The sequence below is a fragment of the Aquarana catesbeiana genome, linkage group LG09 (assembly GCF_042186555.1).
Source record: "Aquarana catesbeiana isolate 2022-GZ linkage group LG09, ASM4218655v1, whole genome shotgun sequence".
Taxonomy (NCBI): Eukaryota; Metazoa; Chordata; class Amphibia; order Anura; family Ranidae; genus Aquarana; species Aquarana catesbeiana.
Genome location: NC_133332.1, coordinates 43,326,078 through 43,345,497, shown reverse-complemented (window position 1 = coordinate 43,345,497; position 19,420 = coordinate 43,326,078). Strand labels below are relative to the sequence as shown.

The 19,420-nt window shown below is 43.9% G+C and overlaps 1 protein-coding gene across 6 annotated transcripts in view; it reads right to left on the bottom strand.

Moving 5' to 3' along the window:
* LOC141107550 (antigen-presenting glycoprotein CD1d-like) overlaps positions 1–19,420 on the bottom strand; it is a 170,723-nt gene that overhangs the window by 85,847 nt on the left and 65,456 nt on the right. For all 6 annotated transcript variants that reach the window (XR_012235928.1, XM_073598366.1, XM_073598365.1 and 3 more), the window contains exon 3: positions 16,653–16,928. Coding sequence is in view for 5 of the 6 variants with exons in the window: in XM_073598366.1 (XP_073454467.1) it covers positions 16,653–16,928 (276 nt within the window). In the remaining variant the exon portion in view is untranslated. The remainder of the gene's footprint in view (positions 1–16,652; positions 16,929–19,420) is intronic.

The following is a 19,420-nucleotide window of genomic DNA, read 5'->3' as shown; positions in this document are numbered from 1 at the left end:
CCATCCATACTCAGCAATACTCAGCCATCCATCCCTAATCAGCAATACTCATTCATGCTCAGCCATCCATCCATACTCAGCAATACTCATCAATCCATGCTCATCCATCCATCCCTAATCAGCAATACTCATCCATCCATCCATCCATGCTCAGCCATCCCATCCATACTCAGCCATACCAAGCAATACTCAGCCATACTCAGCCGTACTCACCCGTACTCAGCAATACTCAGCCGTACTCAGCCATACCCAGTCATGCTCAGTCATACCCAGCTGTACCCAGCCGTACTCAGCCGTATCCAGCCGTACTCAGCCATCCCATCCATACCCAGCCATACTCAACTGTACCCAGCCGTACTCAGCCGTACCCAGCCGTACTCAGCCATACTCATTCATGCTTAGTCATCCCACCCATACTCAGCCATCCCCATCCACGGCTCATCCATCCCCATTCATGCTCATCCATGCCATCCATGTAATAGGTAATCAAATTAGATTTGACATCTATGCCCCTAGAACACCTGATGGTGCTCCCTGCATGTTGGGCCTCTCTATGTGGCCAGGCTGCGTAAAAGTCTCTCACATGTGGTATCTTCGTACTCAGCAGGAGTAGGAGAATCTATTTTGGGGTGTAATTTTTGGTATGTACATGCTATGTGTTAGAAATATTGTATAAATGGACAAATTTGTGTAAAAACAAAAATGCATTTTAATTTTCTTTACACATTTTCCAAAAACTTGTAGAAAAAAATGTCATGTTCAAAAGACCCATTATGCCTCATAGATTGTACGTTGGGTTGTTTCTTTCCAAAATGGGGTCATTTTTGGGGCATTTCCATTGTCCTGGTGTTCCAGGGCCTTGAAAAGTGTAAGAGGTAGTCAAGAAATGATATGTGTAATTGTGCTATTAATTAATATTGTAATGTGTGCTGTGCATATGCTGTGTGTGAGAAATAACCTGCTAAAATAACAATTTTATGAAAAAAGAAAAAGAAATCTTGATTTTGCAAAGAATTGTGGGAAAAAATTACAACTTCAAAAAACTCACCATGCCTCTTACTAAATATCTTGGAATGTCTACTTTCCAAAAAGGGGTAATTTGGGGGGTATTTATACTTTCCTGGCTTGTTAAGGTCTCAAGAAATGAGATAGGCCGTCAGTGCATCAGGTGTGATCAATTTTCAGAGATTGGCACCATAGCTTGTGGACTCTATAACTTTCACAAGACCAAATAATATCCACCGATTTGGGTTATTTTTACCAAAGATATGTAGCAGTATAAATTTTGGCCAAAATTTATGAAGAAAAATGACTAATTTGCAAAATTTTATAACAGAAACGAAGAAAATGCATTTTTTACAGAATTTTCGGTCTTTTTTCTTTTATAGCGCAAAAAATAGAAAACCCAGCGGTGATTAAATACCACCAAAAGAAATCTCTATTTGTGTGAAAAAAAGGATACAACATTCATATAGGTACAGTGTTGCATGACTGAGTAATTGTCATTCAAAATGTGAGAGCACCGAAAGCTAAAAATTGGTCTGGTTAGGAAGGGGGTTTAAGTGCCCAGTGGTCAAGTGGTTAAAGAAGAAGAGAATGTGCGCTGCATTTCGACATTTCATAATTTGCCGCGTCACGAATGTTAATTCTCCATTGTGAACGCTAGTTTTACCAGAACGAACGCTTCCCGGCATGCGTGTTTGTACTTTGGACTTTTGTCCGACGGACTTGTGTACACACGCTCAGAAAATCCGACAACAGACCGTTGTCCGCGGATAATTTATAAACCTGCAATCCAACATTTGTCCACGGAAAAGTGGCCAACAATTGTCTGATGGAGTGTACAAACGGTCGGATTTTCCACCAACAGCCTGTCATCATACAATTCCCGTTGGAAAATCCGACGTGTATGAGGCTTAAGAGGGAATTTCCATTTTCTTTGTTGAAACTTCCTATTGTGTCTCCAAGACAGGAATTGAAGGGAAATCTGGGGTTTACAGAGATCAAAGAAAAAAAGTCTCTAAATTCAAAAAGGTTTGTCATCCTGTTCACTTAAAAGTACACCATGAAAGTAATTCAGAAACATCCACTGGTGGCCTTGTTCTGAATACGCTAGTTGTCTGTCTGTGGAAATCCAATCTGCTTAACAGACAGCTGTCTGCATGTAATAGACAGACCAAGACCACAGCTCCGTTCTCCAGCTTTGAGTAGTGGGCGTGTAGAATCCAAGCCAGGAATACGACTAACATCAGACATTCTCATACAGCCAAATTTTCTTACGCTCCCATATGGGATGTAGAAACATCCACCCAAACGGTCAGCGGTACCCAGTGAAAAGTTAATGTAGCCAATAGTGAAGCCCGTATGATAATAAAGATTTTATTTTTATTAACTTACAATTTAATACAGGAAAACGCACATTATGATGTCCAAATGGCTGCGGCTCTCAGCGTGCTAGTGTCAGCCCGCCTGACATGTTTCATCCAACAGGATTCGTCAAAGGTGTGGCTATGTGACACTAGCAAGCCCTTTTAACTAGATCACAGATGATGCTCATCCTGGAAGAACGAACCCTCGGGATGACGCGTCATCCGGAAGTGAGGTCAGTGGGCGCAACACGCTGCCGCGCTTGCGCTCCACCGCCATGCAGTCTCACATGGATGACTCCACACCAGGAATACACAGACCAGACATTTCAAATGACCGGACAGTATTGAGTGGGCGAAACACATATAGACACACACTCTAAAAACTCAGGGCACAATAAAAACATTAACTATACATTAAACTAGCAGCATAGTTGTATCCTTAAAGGTAGATAATATAACATTATAGGAGGCTACCTAAGGAACAAACCTTACATAAAAGATCAATATTTAAAATACCATTCAAACAAATATTTGTTGCAAAAAAATGGTGAAAGAGCCATCTGGTGGTAGACCAGAGAAACTGCATATGCATATAAATCCAAGCAAATATGATAAAAAAAACGAAATATTAACATTGACTGGATCAACAATTATTAATGAAACTATTCACGTCCCAGTCAATGTTTAACCCAAAGGGAGTATAACATTTGAGGTCATAGATCCAGCGAGTTTCTATCTGCGAGACCTCTCTCTTGGTCATACTCCCTTGCCAGTGAGGTGTAAATCGATCTATGGCCATGAAAGTTGTTCCCGCTGGATTTTTGTTATGATATTCTAGATAATGGTGGGAAACAGTATGTTTGGGAAACCCTTTCTTGATGTTTGCCAGATGTTCCTTAATCCTAACGTTCATAGCTCTCATAGTGCAGCCTACATATTGTAGACCACATGGACAAATTAATAAGTAAACCAGGTTTTTAGACGTGCAAGTAATAAAAGTATTAATGTCATACACCTTGGCAGTGGAGTGGGACTTAAATTCACAGACTTTTCTATCTTCGTATTTATTAACATAACAAACGGCACATTTTCTGCAAGGAAAAAAGCCTTTAGAGTTATGAAAAAAGGAGACTCTATTGGGAGCGTCTAAAACGTTTGGAGCAACCTGGAGCTTATGAGGTGGTACTCGCCTAAAAATAACTTGTGGACGTTCTGGTAAAACAGGGCCCAAAATGTTATCATTCATTTGTTTAGTCAAAATTTTTCTAATGTCATAATGTTGATGCGAATACGTAGTAACCATAGAGAAATTATGCACATTCTCAACAGCTATTGATTTGTCTTTACCCTTTAGCATAGCGGCCCTATCCATAGTAGCCACTTCATCTATTACTTTATCAAGATCAGCAGTAATATACCCATTCTCGATAAATTTGTTCTTGAGAATTGACCTTTAATATAGAAATCAAGGATGGTAGTTTCAACATTTCCACTTTCTTCAGATAGGAACGGCTATATTGGGCAGGGAAGTTGCCATCACCCCACAAGGCTGAAATCAGTGCCCAAGAGCCAGTTTGTTTGTTTAGGGCAGAACTGTACCATGAAGAATGATTATTTGGAGCCGGCCTCAATTCTTAAGAACAAATTTATCGACTACTATGGATAGGGCCACTATGCTAAAGGGTAAAGACAAATCAAGACAAGACAAAGACAAAGACAAATCAAGAGCTGTTGAGAATGTTCATAATTTCTCTATGGTTACCACGTATTCGCATCAACATTATGACATTAGGAAAATTATGACTAAACACTGGGCAGTGCTTAAAAATGATAAAATTTTAGGCCCTGTTTTACCAGAACGTCCACAAGTTATTTTTAGGGGAGTACCATCTACTAAGCTCCAGGTTGCTCCAAACGTTTTGGACGCTCCCTATAGAGTCTCTTTTTTTCATAACTCTAAAGGCTTTTTTCCTTGATGAAAATGTGCCGTTATGTTAATAAAAAGGAAGATAGAAAAGTCTGTTAATTTAAGACCCACTCCACTGCCAAGGTGTATGACAGTAATACTTTTATCACTTGCACGTCTAAGGACGTGGTTTACTTATTGATTTGTCCATGCAGTCTACAATATGTAGGCCGCACTATGAGAGCTAAGAACATTAGGATTAAGGAACATCTGGCAAACATCAAGAAAGGGTTTCCCAAACATACTGTTTCCCACCATTATTTGGACTGTCATAACAAAAATCCAGCGGGAACAACTTTCATAGCCATAGATCGATTTACACCTCGCTGGCGAGGGAGTATGACCAAAAGAGAGATCTCGCGGATAGAAACTGTCTGGATCTATGACCTCAAATGTTATACTCCCTTTGGGTTAAACGTTGACTGGGACGTGAATAGTCACCATTTTTTTTGCAACAAACATTTGTTTAAACGGTATTTGAAATATTGATCTTTTATGTAAAGGTTTGTTACTTAGGTAGCCTCCTATAATGTTATATTATCTACCTTTAAAGATACAATTATGCTGCTAGTTTAATGTATAGTTAATGTTTTTATTGTGCCCAGAGTTTTTAGAGTGTGTGTCTATATGTGTGTCGCCCACTCAATACTGTCCGGTCAGTGTATTCCGGGTGTGGTGTCATCCATGTGAAACTATGGGGAGTACTCAGAATGGTCAGGGGTGGGTAGTGGGGTTCCCCAAGGTTCTGTGCTGGGACCAATCCTATTTAATTTGTTTATAAACGACCTGGAGGATAGTTACATAGTTACATAGTTACATAGTAGGTGAGGTTGAAAAAAGACACAAGTCCATCAAGTCCAACCTATGTGTGTGATTATGTGTCAGTATTACATTACATATCCCTGTATATTGCGGTCATTCAGGTGATTATCTAATAGTTTCTTGAAGCTATCAATGCTCCCCGCTGAGACCACCGCCTGTGGAAGGGAATTCCACATCCTTGCCGCTCTTACAGTAAAGAACCCTCTACGTAGTTTAAGGTTAAACCTCTTTTCTTCTAATTGTAATGAGTGGCCACGAGTCTTAGTAAACTCTCTTCTGCGAAACAGTTTTATCCCTATTGTGGGGTCACCTGTACAGTATTTGTAAATTGAAATCATATCCCCTCTCAAGCGTCTCTTCTCCAGAGAGAATAAGTTCAGTGCTCGCAACCTTTCCTCATAACTAAGATCCTCCAGACCCTTTATTAGCTTTGTTGCCCTTCTTTGTACTCGCTCCATTTCCAGTACGTCCCTCCTGAGGACTGGTGCCCAGAACTGGACAGCATACTCCAGGTGCGGGCGGACCAGAGTCTTGTAGAGCGGGAGAATTATCGTTTTATCTCTGCAGTTGATCCCCCTTTTAATGCATGCCAATATTCTGTTTGCTTTATTAGCAGCAGCTTGGCATTGCATGCCATTGCTGAGCCTATCATCCACTAGGACCCCCAAGTCCTTTTCCATCCTAGATTCCCCCAGAGGTTCTCCCCCCAGTGTATAGATTGCATTCATATTTTTGCCACCCAAATGCATTATTTTACATTTTTCTACATTGAACCTCATTTGCCATGTAGTCGCCCACCCCATTAATTTGTTCAGGTCTTTTTGCAAGATTTCCACATCCTGCGGAGGAGTTATTGCCCTGCTTAGCTTAGTATCGTCTGCAAATACAGAGATTGAACTGTTTATCCCATCCTCCAGGTCGTTTATGAACAAATTAAATAGGATTGGTCCCAGCACAGAACCCTGGGGAACCCCACTACCCACCCCTGACCATTCTGAGTACTCCCCATTTATCACCACCCTCTGAACACGCCCTTGTAGCCAGTTTTCAATCCATGTACTCACCCTATGGTCCATGCCAACGCACCTTATTTTGTACAGTAAACGTTTATGGGGAACTGTGTCAAATGCTTTTGCAAAATCCAGATACACCACGTCTACGGGCCTTCCTTTATCTAGATGGCAACTCACCTCCTCATAGAAGGTTAATAGATTGGTTTGGCAAGAACGATTCTTCATGAATCCATGCTGATTAGTGCTAATGATATCATTCTTATTACTAAAATCTTGTATATAGTCCCTTATCATCCCCTCCAAGAGTTTACATACTATTGATGTTAGGCTAACTGGTCTGTAATTCCCAGGGATGTTTTTTGGGCCCTTTTTAAATATTGGTGCTACATTGGCTTTTCTCCAATCAGCTGGTACCATTCCAGTCAATAGACTGTCTGTAAAAATTAGGAACAACGGTCTGGCAATTACCTGACTGAGTTCCCTAAGTACCCTCGGATGCAAGCCATCTGGTCCCGGTGATTTATTAATGTTAAGTTTCTCAAGTCTAATTTTAATTCCGTCCTCTGTTAACCATGTAGGTGCTTCCTGTGTTGTGTCATGAGGATAAACACTGCAGTTTTGGTTACTGAAGCCCCCCGATTCACTCGTGAAGACTGAGGAGAAGAATAAATTCAATACCTCTGCCATCTCCCCATCCTTTGTAACCAGATGTCCTTCCTCATTCTTTATGGGGCCAATATGGTCTGTCCTCCCTTTTTTACTATTTACATACTTAAAGAATTTCTTGGGATTTTTTTTGCTCTCCTCCGCTATGTGTCTTTCATGTTCTATCTTAGCCATCCTAATTGCACCCTTACATTTCTTATTGCATTCTTTATAAATTCTGAATGCTGTGGATGATCCCTCAACCTTGTATTTTTTGAAGGCCTTCTCCTTTGCTTTTATATGCATTTTTACATTGGAGTTAAGCCATCCAGGATGTTTGTTCGCTCTTTTAACTTTATAACCCAATGGGATACATTGGCTAATGCCCTTATTTAATATGCTCTTAAAGCAAACCCATCTCTCCTCCGTATTCTTTGTTCCTAATATTTTATCCCAATTTATGCCTTTTAGCAAGGTTTGTAGTTTAGGGAAGTTGGCGCTTTTGAAATTCAGTGTCTTTGTGTTCCCTTCATGTCTCCTATTTGTGTGATTTATACTGAAACTAATTGACCTGTGATCGCTGTTACCTAAATTGCCCCGTATTTCCACATCTGTTATCAGGTCTGTATTGTTGGTAATCAGTAGATCTAGTAATGCTTTTTTTCTAGTTGGTGCGTCTACCATCTGACCCATAAAATTGTCCTGCAAGACACTAAGGAACTGGCGAGCCTTAAATGAATGCGCGGTTCCCTCCGCCCAGTCTATGTCTGGATAATTAAAATCCCCCATTATGATAACACTTCCCATCCTTGCTGCTAATCCAATTTGTGATAGGAGATCCGTCTCCACTTCCTCCCTCAGGTTAGGGGGCCTATAGCATACTCCCAGTATTATTTTCCCCTTAGCTTCATCCCTTTGGAGCTCTACCCATAAAGATTCCACCTCCTCCCTAGCCCCCTCAGTGATGTCATCTCTCACATTCACTTGTACATTATTCTTGATATATAGGCATACCCCTCCCCCTTTTTTACCCTCTCTATCCTTGCGGTATAGGGTATACCCTTGAATGTTTGCCAGCCAATCATGAGAGCTGTTGAACCAGGTCTCTGAAATTCCCACAAAATCCAAATCCTTCTCGTACAACAGTATCTCTAGTTCACCCATCTTGTCCGCCAGGCTCCTGGCATTGGTGAACATGCCACATAGTTTAGACCGGTCGCATATTGTCCTCGTATTGGGTGTTTCAAGATTGCAACTTGGACTTGCTACTATACTCACCTTGTGTTTTTGTGCTTTGGTTAACCTACCACTAATGCCCCCAATACTACCCTCTGGAATATCTTCTGCGCTGGCTATCACTGTCTCTGGACCCTCCCCCCCATCGCCTAGTTTAAAAACCCCTCTAACTTTTTGGCCATCTTCATTCCCAGCAGATCTGCACCCTCCTCATTTAGGTGCAGTCCGTCCCTTCTATAGTACCGGTTACCGACTGAGAAGTCGGCCCAGTCCTCCAGGAACCCAAACCCCTCCTTACTACACCAGCTCTTCAGCCACTTGTTTACTTCCCTAATCTCCTTCTGCCTCTCTGGTGTGGCTCGATGTACCGGTAGTATTCCTGAGAACACTACCTTGGAGGTCCTTTTCCTCAATTTAGCTCCTAAGTCCCTAAAATCGTTCTTTAGGACACTCCATCTGCCTCTGACTTTGTCATTGGTGCCAACGTGCACCATGACAGCCGGGTCTTCCCCAGCCCCTCCCAGTAATCTGTCCACAAGATCCGTGATGTGCCGAACCCGAGCGCCCGGTAGACAACATACTGTTCGGCGCTTCAGGTCTTGGTTACAGATTGCCCTCTCTGTCCTTCTAAGAATTGAGTCCCCTACCACCAGAATCTGTCTTTCCTTTCCCTTTGCTGCCCCCCCACTCTCACTGGAGGAGTTCTTCCCCTGGCAGCTAGGAGAGTCCCTCATCTCCAGCAGTGCTGGTCCCTGACTGGTTACACCAATGTCACTCAATGGAGCGTACTTATTGGGATGCTCCAGTCCTGGATCGGCCTCCCTGGCACTTCCCCCTCTACCCCTCCTGACTGTCACCCATCTACTCTTTGCTAGTGCCTGCACCTCTTTGTCTCCACCCGCCTCTGTGCTGGCCCCTGCCGGCACCTGCCGTGTACGTTCCTGGCTCACCTTTAGTATGGAGGGACTTCTCAGTGCTGACAGTTGCTTCCCCAGATTCAGAACCTGGGCTTCCAGGGAAACAATGTGCTTACATTTTGCACAGCAGTATTCGCCCTCGATCGGCTGATCAAGGAACGCATACATGCGGCAAGATGTACAAAGAGTCGCCTCTCCACACCCGCCGGGCATCGTACCTATTAAATTTAGGGAGGATTTGGGGATTTTACCCTGTCCAAATTACCTAACAACTAGCTTCCTGGCACTAATACTCAAGACAATACACAGGTACACAATACACAAGTACTAACGATCCACACACACTACTCAGACAACACTCAAATACTCACACTACACAGGTACTATGACCCCTGTTATAACCTCCTGTTTTAAACTCTTGTTTTTAACTCCCACTTAATCCAGCTCCACTTACACCAAGCTCCACCGCTTCAAACTGAGCACGCTCAGACTGAGTCCTACAACAAGTTATATAGGCACCTGTGAGCAATTAACCACACCCCTTAATTGATAGACTGATGAAACAAGAAAAAAAAAAAAAAAAAAAAGCTATTTAAAAAGTGACAGCAAAAGGCAAATTAAAGATGGGATAAACAGTTCAATCTCTGTATTTGCAGACGATACTAAGCTAAGCAGGGCAATAACTTCTCAGCAGGATGTGGAAACCTTGCAAAAAGACCTGAACAAATTAATGGGGTGGGCGACTACATGGCAAATGAGGTTCAATGTAGAATAATGTAAAATAATGCATTTGGGTGGCAAAAATATGAATGCAATCTATACACTGGGGGGAGAACCTCTGGGGGAATCTAGGATGGAAAAGGACCTGGGGGTCCTAGTAGATGATCGGCTCAGCAATGGCATGCAATGCCAAGCTGCTGCTAATAAAGCAAACAGAATATTGGCATGCATTAAAAGGGGATCAACGCAAGAGATAAAACGATAATTCTCCCACTCTACAAGGCTCTGGTCCGGCTGCACCCGGAGTATGCTGTCCAGTTCTGGGCACCAGTCCTCAGGAAGGATGTACTGGAAATGGAGCGAGTACAAAGAAGGGCAACAAAGCTAATAAAGGGTCTGGAGGATCTTAGTTATGAGGAAAGGTTGCGAGCGCTGAACTTATTCTCTCTGGAGAAGAGACGCTTGAGAGGGGATATGATTTCAATTTACAAATACTGTACTGGTGACCCCACAATAGGGATAAAACTTTTTCGCAGAAGAGAGTTTAATAAGACTCGTGGCCACTCATCACAATTAGAAGAAAAGAGGTTTAACCTTAAACTACTAAGAGCGGCAAGGATGTGGAATTCCCTTCCACAGGTGGTGGTCTCAGCGCGGAGCATTGATAGCTTCAAGAAACTATTAGATAATCACCTGAATGACCGCAACATACAGGGATATGTAATGTAATACTGACACATAATCACACACATAGGTTGGACTTGATGGACGTGTGTCTTTTTTCAACCTCACCTACTATGTAACTATGTAACTGCTTGGCTATTGAGCGCAAGCGCGGCAGCCCCACTGACCTCACTTCTGCCTGACACGTTATCCCGAGGGCTCGTTCTTCCAGGATGAGCGTCATCTTTGATGTCATCCATGTGAGACTGCGTGGCGGTGGAGCACAAGTGCAGCACGTGTTGTGCTCCACTGACCTCACTTCCAGCTGACGCGTCATCCCGAGGGTTCGTTTTTCCAGGATGAGCATCATCTGTAATCTAGTTAAAAGGGCGTGCTAGTGTCACACCTCTGATGAAATCCTGCTGGATGAAACATGTCAGGCGGGCTGACACTAGCACTCTGAGAGCCGCGGCCATTTGAACATCATGATGTGCATTTTCCTGTACTAAATTGTAAGTTACTACAAATAAAATCTTTTTATTATCATACGGGCTTCACTATTGGCTGCATTATCTTTTCACTGGGTACCACTGGCCGTTTGAGTGGATTTTTCTACATCCCATATGGGAGCTCAAGAAAATTTGGCTGTATGAGAATGTCTGATGTTAGCTGTATTCCTGGTTTGGATTCTACACACCCACTACTCAAATCTGAAGAATGGAGCTGTGGTCTTGGTCTGTCTATTACATCCCTGCTTTTTACAGCTATCTGGTAAGCAGATTGGATTTCCACATGGTGTGGTGTGCTTTCCCATACACATTGAAGCTGGTGACGAGTTTATCAACTATCCCTTCTTGGATTTACTTTTCAAGTAGCGCTGCTTATGGACTTTTATAATTTTACTTTTGCTAATCAACAAATTGTGCTGGCTGCTCATAATATTACTTTTAACATTATTAAGTAGCGTAGATACTGACCTGTTTCTTAAGTTGTCTGTCTGTGCCTGGCTTCCCTACTTTTCAGCACTGTTCCAGAACAACAACGCAGCAGATGATAAAGAAAATAATTTGTTATTTGTGTACTTGTTCTGGGTCAGTGTTGAAGCCAAGGCATCAGCATGAGTGGGTGGTCAGCAATAGAAGCCTGCAAATGTCCCTCATGTCAGTTTTCATTTAAAGCTGAAGTCCAGGGATGAAACATTTAGCCTTGCGTTAGTCCCCCCTCCCCAAAGGTTAACTACTCATTTTGCCTAGTGGATGATAAATAAGGTCATACAGGTACATTATTCCTTCCTACTTGTTCCTTGCACAGGTTTCCTTCTCTTCATGCAAGCATTTCCTGAAGCCTCTTTTATTCACTTCCTGACTGGTCAAAGCTTTCTAACATCATCCTGTAGAATAAAAAACTGCACTGTATACCAGGAGGCAGAGGGTCTCCCCACAAACCAGGATATCAGACAGCAAAGGAGAACACTAACTGTTGTGGGAACAAGGAGCAAGGTAAGTATATCACTTTATCCGTCATCCCCTAGGCAAGTTTTAAACCTTGCAGTGGAAAGGGGGATCCACTGCAAGGGTAAATGTTTTTCATTCCCAGAGTTCATATTTAATCCCTTCCCACCCAGCCCCTTCAACTGGACTATTACACCTGGTGGTATCCAGCTCCTGATCATTATGACCCATATGTGTGGCATGTGGACATTAAAGTCCACCCTCTTTGCTGCTGCACAAATGCTTTATGTGGGATGTAAGAGGATAAAATGGCACACCAGCAAAAATATTAATCACTGAGTTGACACTGGCCGTGGATGTGTGGAGGTTAGGTTCTCCAGAAAATAATAGCATGCCCAACAATTGTGGAGGCCAGGGTTCATTCAGAACATGTAAAAATGCTATGGCACTGGGGTTTTTAAACTTTTGATCAGAAGACCCAGAAAATAAAATTGTTATTGTACTGGGATCCAAGAAGAGAATTTTTTTTCTTTTTCTTTTTTTTACCACAATGTCATAGCCATATAACAAAAATTAAACACACAAAAGTAGGTAATGTAGCTCTGTATATATATATATATATATATATATATATATATATATATATATATATATATATATATATATATATATATATATATATATTACATCAGAGAGGGATGTATTTACCATTTGAACTTTTGCAGAACAACATTCCCTAAACTAGTAATGCAAGTGAAAAAGTTTGACAGTGGATAGGATTTTTTTAGGCAATGAAAATGTATAATTATGTAGCGCTACTCCTGTAGGAGCTTCAGGATTATTGTCCTGGTCTTCCCAAACTTCTGCCCTGCAGCCAGGCACACACCAGGCTCATTTACTCTTTCTTCAAGGACCAGTCTAGGGGATGTTGTTTTTTTGTTGTTTTTATTTTTGGAGAACATAGATAGGGTTGAGGGAAGTGGTGGTATATTTCAAAGATCAGAACTAGATTATCTGGACCAAGCTCTTCAGGACATCAGCCGGTGTCCCCTTTAACAGACCCACAGCTGACTATAAGGCACCAGAGAGGTAGTCAAGCACAAGGTCACAAAGTCCTCAAGATCTCTCAGTGTCTGTACTCACAAGGCCTAAGGACAGATGGCAGGCTCCTTCCAATCTTTCAAGTGACACCTTCCAGTGATACCTGACAGATCTTTGGCACAGTGTTCTCCTTAGTCAGCTTCTTCTTAGCACCTGGGTCGCAGAATTCCACCCACCTGAGGCCTCTTATACAGCAGTTTATGCCTGAGAGCTTGACTGATCCACTCTGGGAAAAGACCCAGTGTTCTGTGTGCTCCCAGAATATTTGCAGTCTCCCGGCATGCCTTTAAAGTCTACCTCTCTAGGATAGACCAGGGCGGCATCAATATTCCTGCTGTCATCTGCATAGCTACACACCTATCATCTAGAATCTTCTCAAGTTAAGTGGATACAGAAGGAGCTATACAACAGGCAGACAAGCAGCAGAGCACACAGAGCAGACCTAACTAAACAATCACAGCTCACTGGGTACAGCGGACCAAACTATGACTTGCTCAAATTTGTCCAAAGAAAAAATGAAAGATGGCTGGAGGGAGAGGGAAAGAGGGATGGAGGGAGAGAGAAAGAGGGATGGAGGGAGATAAAGAGGGATGGAGGGAGATAAAGAGGGATGGAGGGAGATAAAGAGGGATGGAGGGAGATAAAGAGGGATGGAGGGAGATAGAGAAGGAGGGGGGAGAGGGAGAGGGAGAGGGAGAGAGAAAAAGAACGAGAGAAAGCCTATCACTGTTCGGGCATTACAGACTTTGATCTTCTTAGCTCACTCACTAATGCAGCTTCTTTGCACAGCAGCTCCATGCCACAACACAGGAAGTAATGGTCAGCGCACCCATTGTCTGGGATGCTGTGCAGCCCCGCCTCCTGATACCTCCCCAGGCAGAAGGTAGCTGAAGTTTTCTGTTACATCCCTCCCTCTCCCTCCACCACCTAGTCCTGACTCCCAGCCCACCCAGCTTACTATGTCTGCTGGGGATGACACCTTTGCCAACCATCCGACCATGCTCACGCTGCACTGGGTGACGGCAGAGTGGTGTGGCCTTTTTATGGGGGAGGGGGGGGATCAGACCCCCCCGGCCCAGTCCGCCCCTGCCCATGACAAAACCTAGTTTTCGGGATTCTGCCCGGGACAGGCTCAGACCGGCGTGCTGGTCTGATTTCTGCGAATGTCCCGGGCAAATCGGGACTGTTGGCAACTATGCACCTGAGGCCTCTTTACCAGCAGCTTGTGCTTGAGAGGGCACCGTGCCCCTCTCAGGCTGGACTGATTCACTCTGGGCAAAGACCCAGTACTTTATGTGCTCCCAGAATATATGCAGTCTCCCAGCATGCCATCAGAGCCTGCCTCTCTAGGATAAGCCAGGGCTGCATCAATATTCATGCTGCCATCTGCATAGATCCACACATATCATCTAGAATCTTCTCAAGGTAAAATGGATACAGAAGAAGCTACCCAGCAGACAGGTAAGCCAAACTATACTTTTACCTTGGGTACAGTGAGTCAAACTATCCTTTTGCCTTGCCCAAATTTACAGCCACACTGACTACAGTGTGGCAAATAAATCTGCATATCAAAAACACACACTAACACTTAACAAACTTTACTAGCACCTACCTAGGAGGATGCTACATCTAAATACAGTTACAAATGAATATGTGCATTTTTAATTTTACAGGTTTGGCTGCCATTCATTTTAATGGGGTTCAGGTTTGCCATCCAAAATTCTTGAACTGAATTTTACTGAACTCAGGCCAGTTTGGCTCATCACTAAAATATATCGCCAAAAGATTGCCCTTTCATTTTGGGAAGTATTAAAAGGTGAACCCAATAAAAAAAGGGCAATAAAGTGACAAAACACCCCAAGGAATATGAATAAAAATTCCACTGTTTTTAGTGTGTCATGTTTGTGCAAAAATTATGATAAATAAATGCTTCACTTTTTACCATGCTAAAATGCTCCAATTGAAATAGTTCCGATTTTGGCCGCGATTTCAGAGACATCTGTGCAGGTTTCTGCCAGAGGCGGATCCAGAGTCTAGTCTCGGGAGGGGCACTGCCAGAAAATTTGATTTTTTTGGGGGGCAATTTATTGGGGAGATGGCTGTTGTTGGCGCTTCAGTCATCACGGCACCATGGTTGTTATGGTGTCAGGATGATTGAAGCACATTATTTCTATTATTAATTGTCATAGAAAATGAAATAGTTCAACTCATCATAATGCAGAATCAGTGGGAGCCCCGAGTGTGTCACTTGCCATGCCGCCTGCCACACGTTGCAGATTGTCCACTTGCCAAAAGTTGCGGATTGTCATTTGCCATGTCACCTGTCACAAGTTATGAATTGTCCACTTGCCACGTCACCTGCCACAAGTTGTGGATTGTCATTAGCCACGTCGCCTGCCACAAGTTGTGGATTGTCATTTGCCACGTCACCTGCCACAAGTTGCGGATTGTCACTTGCCACGTCACCTGCCACAAGTTACAGATTGTTACTTGCCACATGTTGCGGATTATCCACTTGCCACGTCACACGCCACAAGTTGCGGATTGTCCACTTGCCAGGTCACCTGCCACACGTTGCGGATTGTCACTTTCCTGATAAGGCGGGGATCATCACGTCCTGTGTCCCAGGCAGCAGAGAGATGATGTAATCTCTCTGCTGCCCATGGCTGCCTGCACAGTGAGTGAGGGTGGAACTGCAGGGATGCAGGGTGGGCATCGGCGGTGAGAGATGATGTCATCTCTCTGCTCCGCCGCCCGCTGATTGGCCAGCTCACCTATCGAGCTTCCCAGCTGCGTCCGCTCTCTCACCCACCCACCCGCCGAGCCGCCCAGCTGCCCGTCCGCTCGCACAGTCAGCGTGACTGTGCGACCGGACGGGCTGCTGGGTGGCTCGGCGGCTCACCTACCGCGCTGCCCGCACACTCACTTGACCGCTGAGCCACCCGCCGGCTCATGCACCGCGTCACCCGCACACTCACTCGGCCGCAACTAATTTCTCGGGGGGCAATAGCCCTGTTGCCCCCCCCCCGGATTCGCCCCTGGCCTCTGCACAGATGTCAATGTAAATCGCAGCCTAAAATCACAAAAAGTAGTACAGAAACTACTCTTTGAAACCGGTGCAGCATTGCAAATGCATCGTCGCACCGATTAGGACGGTGCCATTGATGGCAATTGTCGCCGATTTGACATGCGATTTGACATAACGCTCCAGTGTGAACCAGGGCTAAAAGTCTCTTTTTTATGGATGTTGGAACACTCATAAGGAAAAATAGTGAATCCAGTGGATATAAAAAAACTGAGATGAGATATCAATTTGTTTTAGCCATAGGTGTGCACAGCCTATTGCATTGGGGTGTGCACCCCAAAGCTCAAACACATATGCGTGTGTGTGTGCATGTGTATATATACTGACGGTGTCAGTAGAGCACTGGACGGTGTCAGTAAGGCAGGGATTGGTGTCAGTAAGGCAGTGGCTGGAGTCAGTAACTTTTATTTTTATTTTATTTTTAATTAGTTTTTACAATTTTATTTATTTTATTATTGTTCTTTTATGATTATTTTTTTTACATTTTTTTAAGGAGCCCCATTAGGGGGCTTTGGTGAAATATCAGGGGTCTAAACAGAGGAAATCTGCGCCACACAGGGTGATTAGGGTGTGCCCAGGTACCACCAGCACACTCTGTGTGCACGCCAATGGTTTCAGAATTTTCCCACAATACCAGTATTAAATGTTCACTGTTGATACTTACTCTTTCTTGAATAAGCTTCCTTCCCTGCAGTCAAGTATAAGGTGGCCAACGAAGGGCAATACTTTGTCAGTATACTTTTAATGGTCTCCGTTGTGTCTTTGTCCTTCTGCAGGAGCCTCTGAACACCCTGAGAGTAAGGGGCATTCCCAGCCACCCACACTCCTGTGATATTTAAGGTCACCAGATCTTCTCCATCAGCAGCCACTCTATAGGTAAAACACCCAATATCCTCCATTGAAGAGGAACATCTTGTCCAGCCCTGGATTAGAAAGCTACCTGAGGTAAATTTGTTCTCAGTTAATTTAATAGTATTATTTTCAAACTTATGCATGCTATGTAACCTTTATAAATTACATTAACATATTAAGCTTTATATGCAATTTTAGTTGTTGGTTAAAGAGTGTTACCCAACATTTCACATTCCTGATATGTGTCTGTTGTACTATGCACTTTTGTTAAAGAGTTTCCTGTTCTCTTTTTATTTCTTTCATTGTGTGAAATACCTGGTGATTCTGCCAGTACCACTGCTTTCCTATTTCAAACTGACCATGCTAGACATAAACGTTCATCCATCCCAGCATGGTTAGTTTTCTGGCTGTGCTGGGGGAACAGACTGCCAGTCCTTCAATGGCCAAGACCTGTGCTGACACCCACCCAGTCACTGCAAAGATCAGTGTACTGCTCTTTTTCTGCCTCCCCATGACACCCCCCACAGTCTCCACCCCCAGCTCTTATGCAGCTGGAAACAGAGGTCATGGGCAGCACAGTGGCTACTAGAGGTGTGCGTCTGTAGCCACAAGTGGGGGCGTGACCGGATGAGGAGGTGAACGGAGGTGTGTGAGCCCTCTCCATGCTCCAGCTCTCTGCTGCTGTTCATGTTACTTATGACGGTTTGATCCGACTTTAAACTCTCTATTGCCCGTGATTCCTGGAGTCTTCCTCGCTATTCTGCTGGCTCTGCCTTAACCCTGTGGAAGCATCCCTACCTGGCGGATCCCGGCATAGAAGGGGGAAACGGCTGGCAGTAGCGGGGATCGATCAGCTCAGCTGTGGAGCCAAGCAGTGGCTGACTGTGTACATCAGGCTTGAGCGGTCGCCTGGTAACGCACTACGCTCTCGCGGGAGTTGGAGCTCCACGCGTCTTGTCGGGGAAGAGAAGCGACGGCGTACTCGGGAAACCGATAGAACGTGGGACGAAGCCCAGGACAACAGGGGGTCTGGCTGGATGGGCTGGATTGTGCAGAGTGCTGGCTGATATTGCTCCGGAGCAGTACCAAGGTAACAACCAGAACTGACTTCTTTCTTGGTATTGCGGTATAGTAATACGAGGAGCTATTGATAAGCACCAAAGAACTTACTGTTGAATGCTATTTTTCTTTTTTCAAGCTGTATTGGTCCTTGAATAGTATTTTTGTTTACTGAGGAACAGCGGAATAGGGGAACTAATATTGGGCACCCTCCTCGACATAGCTTATCGGGATTATTATCAGTTACACTGGGATAAGTAAAAATGACCAAAAAAAAAGGGAGAGGAGCATCCTCAACAACCTCATGAGAGCTCCCTTGCGCAGGCTACCCGGGCAGCTAAGGAGAAGGGGAACCTTGCAGCGTCCGCATCAGCCGCGGCATCCAAGCTGGAGAAATACGCCCATACTCCCTCGCATTCCCCAGCTAAGGGTACTCAGCAATCCCAAGAGAAGATGGGAAGCACAGGGGATAGAAAGAGTTTAAGTAAAACTACATCAGCATCATTAACAATTACGAAAGCGGTGAATAAAAAAAGCCCTGAAAGGGACCCCCCGGGAAAAATGAGTGAAGTTAATTCCGATATTGAAGTACTCAGTGAACCCGAACCCACATTGAAAGAGGTTCTGAGTGCGGTTAACGCTTGCAGGGGATCACTGAGTGATTTATGCGACCAGTTAAGAGGCCTTAAAGAAGAACTGTGCTCTATGAGTCAAGAATTACAGAATGCCATGGAAAGAACTTCTAATTTGGAGGAGAGGTTAAGCCAAGTAGAGGATATCTTACATACCATGAGGCAAGAGTTTAGATTGATGCAGATCCAGCTGGACTCTCATAAAAGCAAAATGGATGAAATGGAGAATCGCCTCCGCAGACAGAATGTGAGGGTACTAGGCCTCCCAAAGGGAAACGAGGGGTCCTGTCCAGAAATATTACTGGAAAGGTGGCTTAGGGAGATGTTTGGGGTGGAGACTTTTTCTCATTTTTTTGCCATTGAGAGGGCTCATAGGGTGCCCACCATGTTAAAATCTCCAGGCTCCCGCCCTAGGCCACTGATCATGAAGCTGTTTAGCTACAGGGATAAGACAGTATTAATGCAGAGAGCTAGGGAAAAGGGGGACATTTTCTATAAAGATACTAGAATCTCAATTTACCCGGATTATTCCCCAGGTCTTCAAAAGAAAAGAGCAGGATTTGCTTAAATTAAGCGCAGCTTCAGGAATATGAAAATATCTTATGCATTGCTTTATCCGGCGTGATTATGTATAGATGCTCCAGGAGGGACACAATTTTTTGACTCTGCTGAAAGGGCCACAAAATGGCTGGAAGAAAATAAAAAGAACTTGTAGGGTCGGAGTAATATCAGTTGAATATTGGGTGTTTTTTTTTTTGTTTTTTTTTTTGCAGCAGGGACTGGAGGAGGGGGGAGGGTGATTGATGTGTTGGAGAAAAATATCTATGAGAGTTTACAACAGGTGGAGGATGATTGTTTTGTGGGTTATAGTGCTACCGGTGATTGGGGT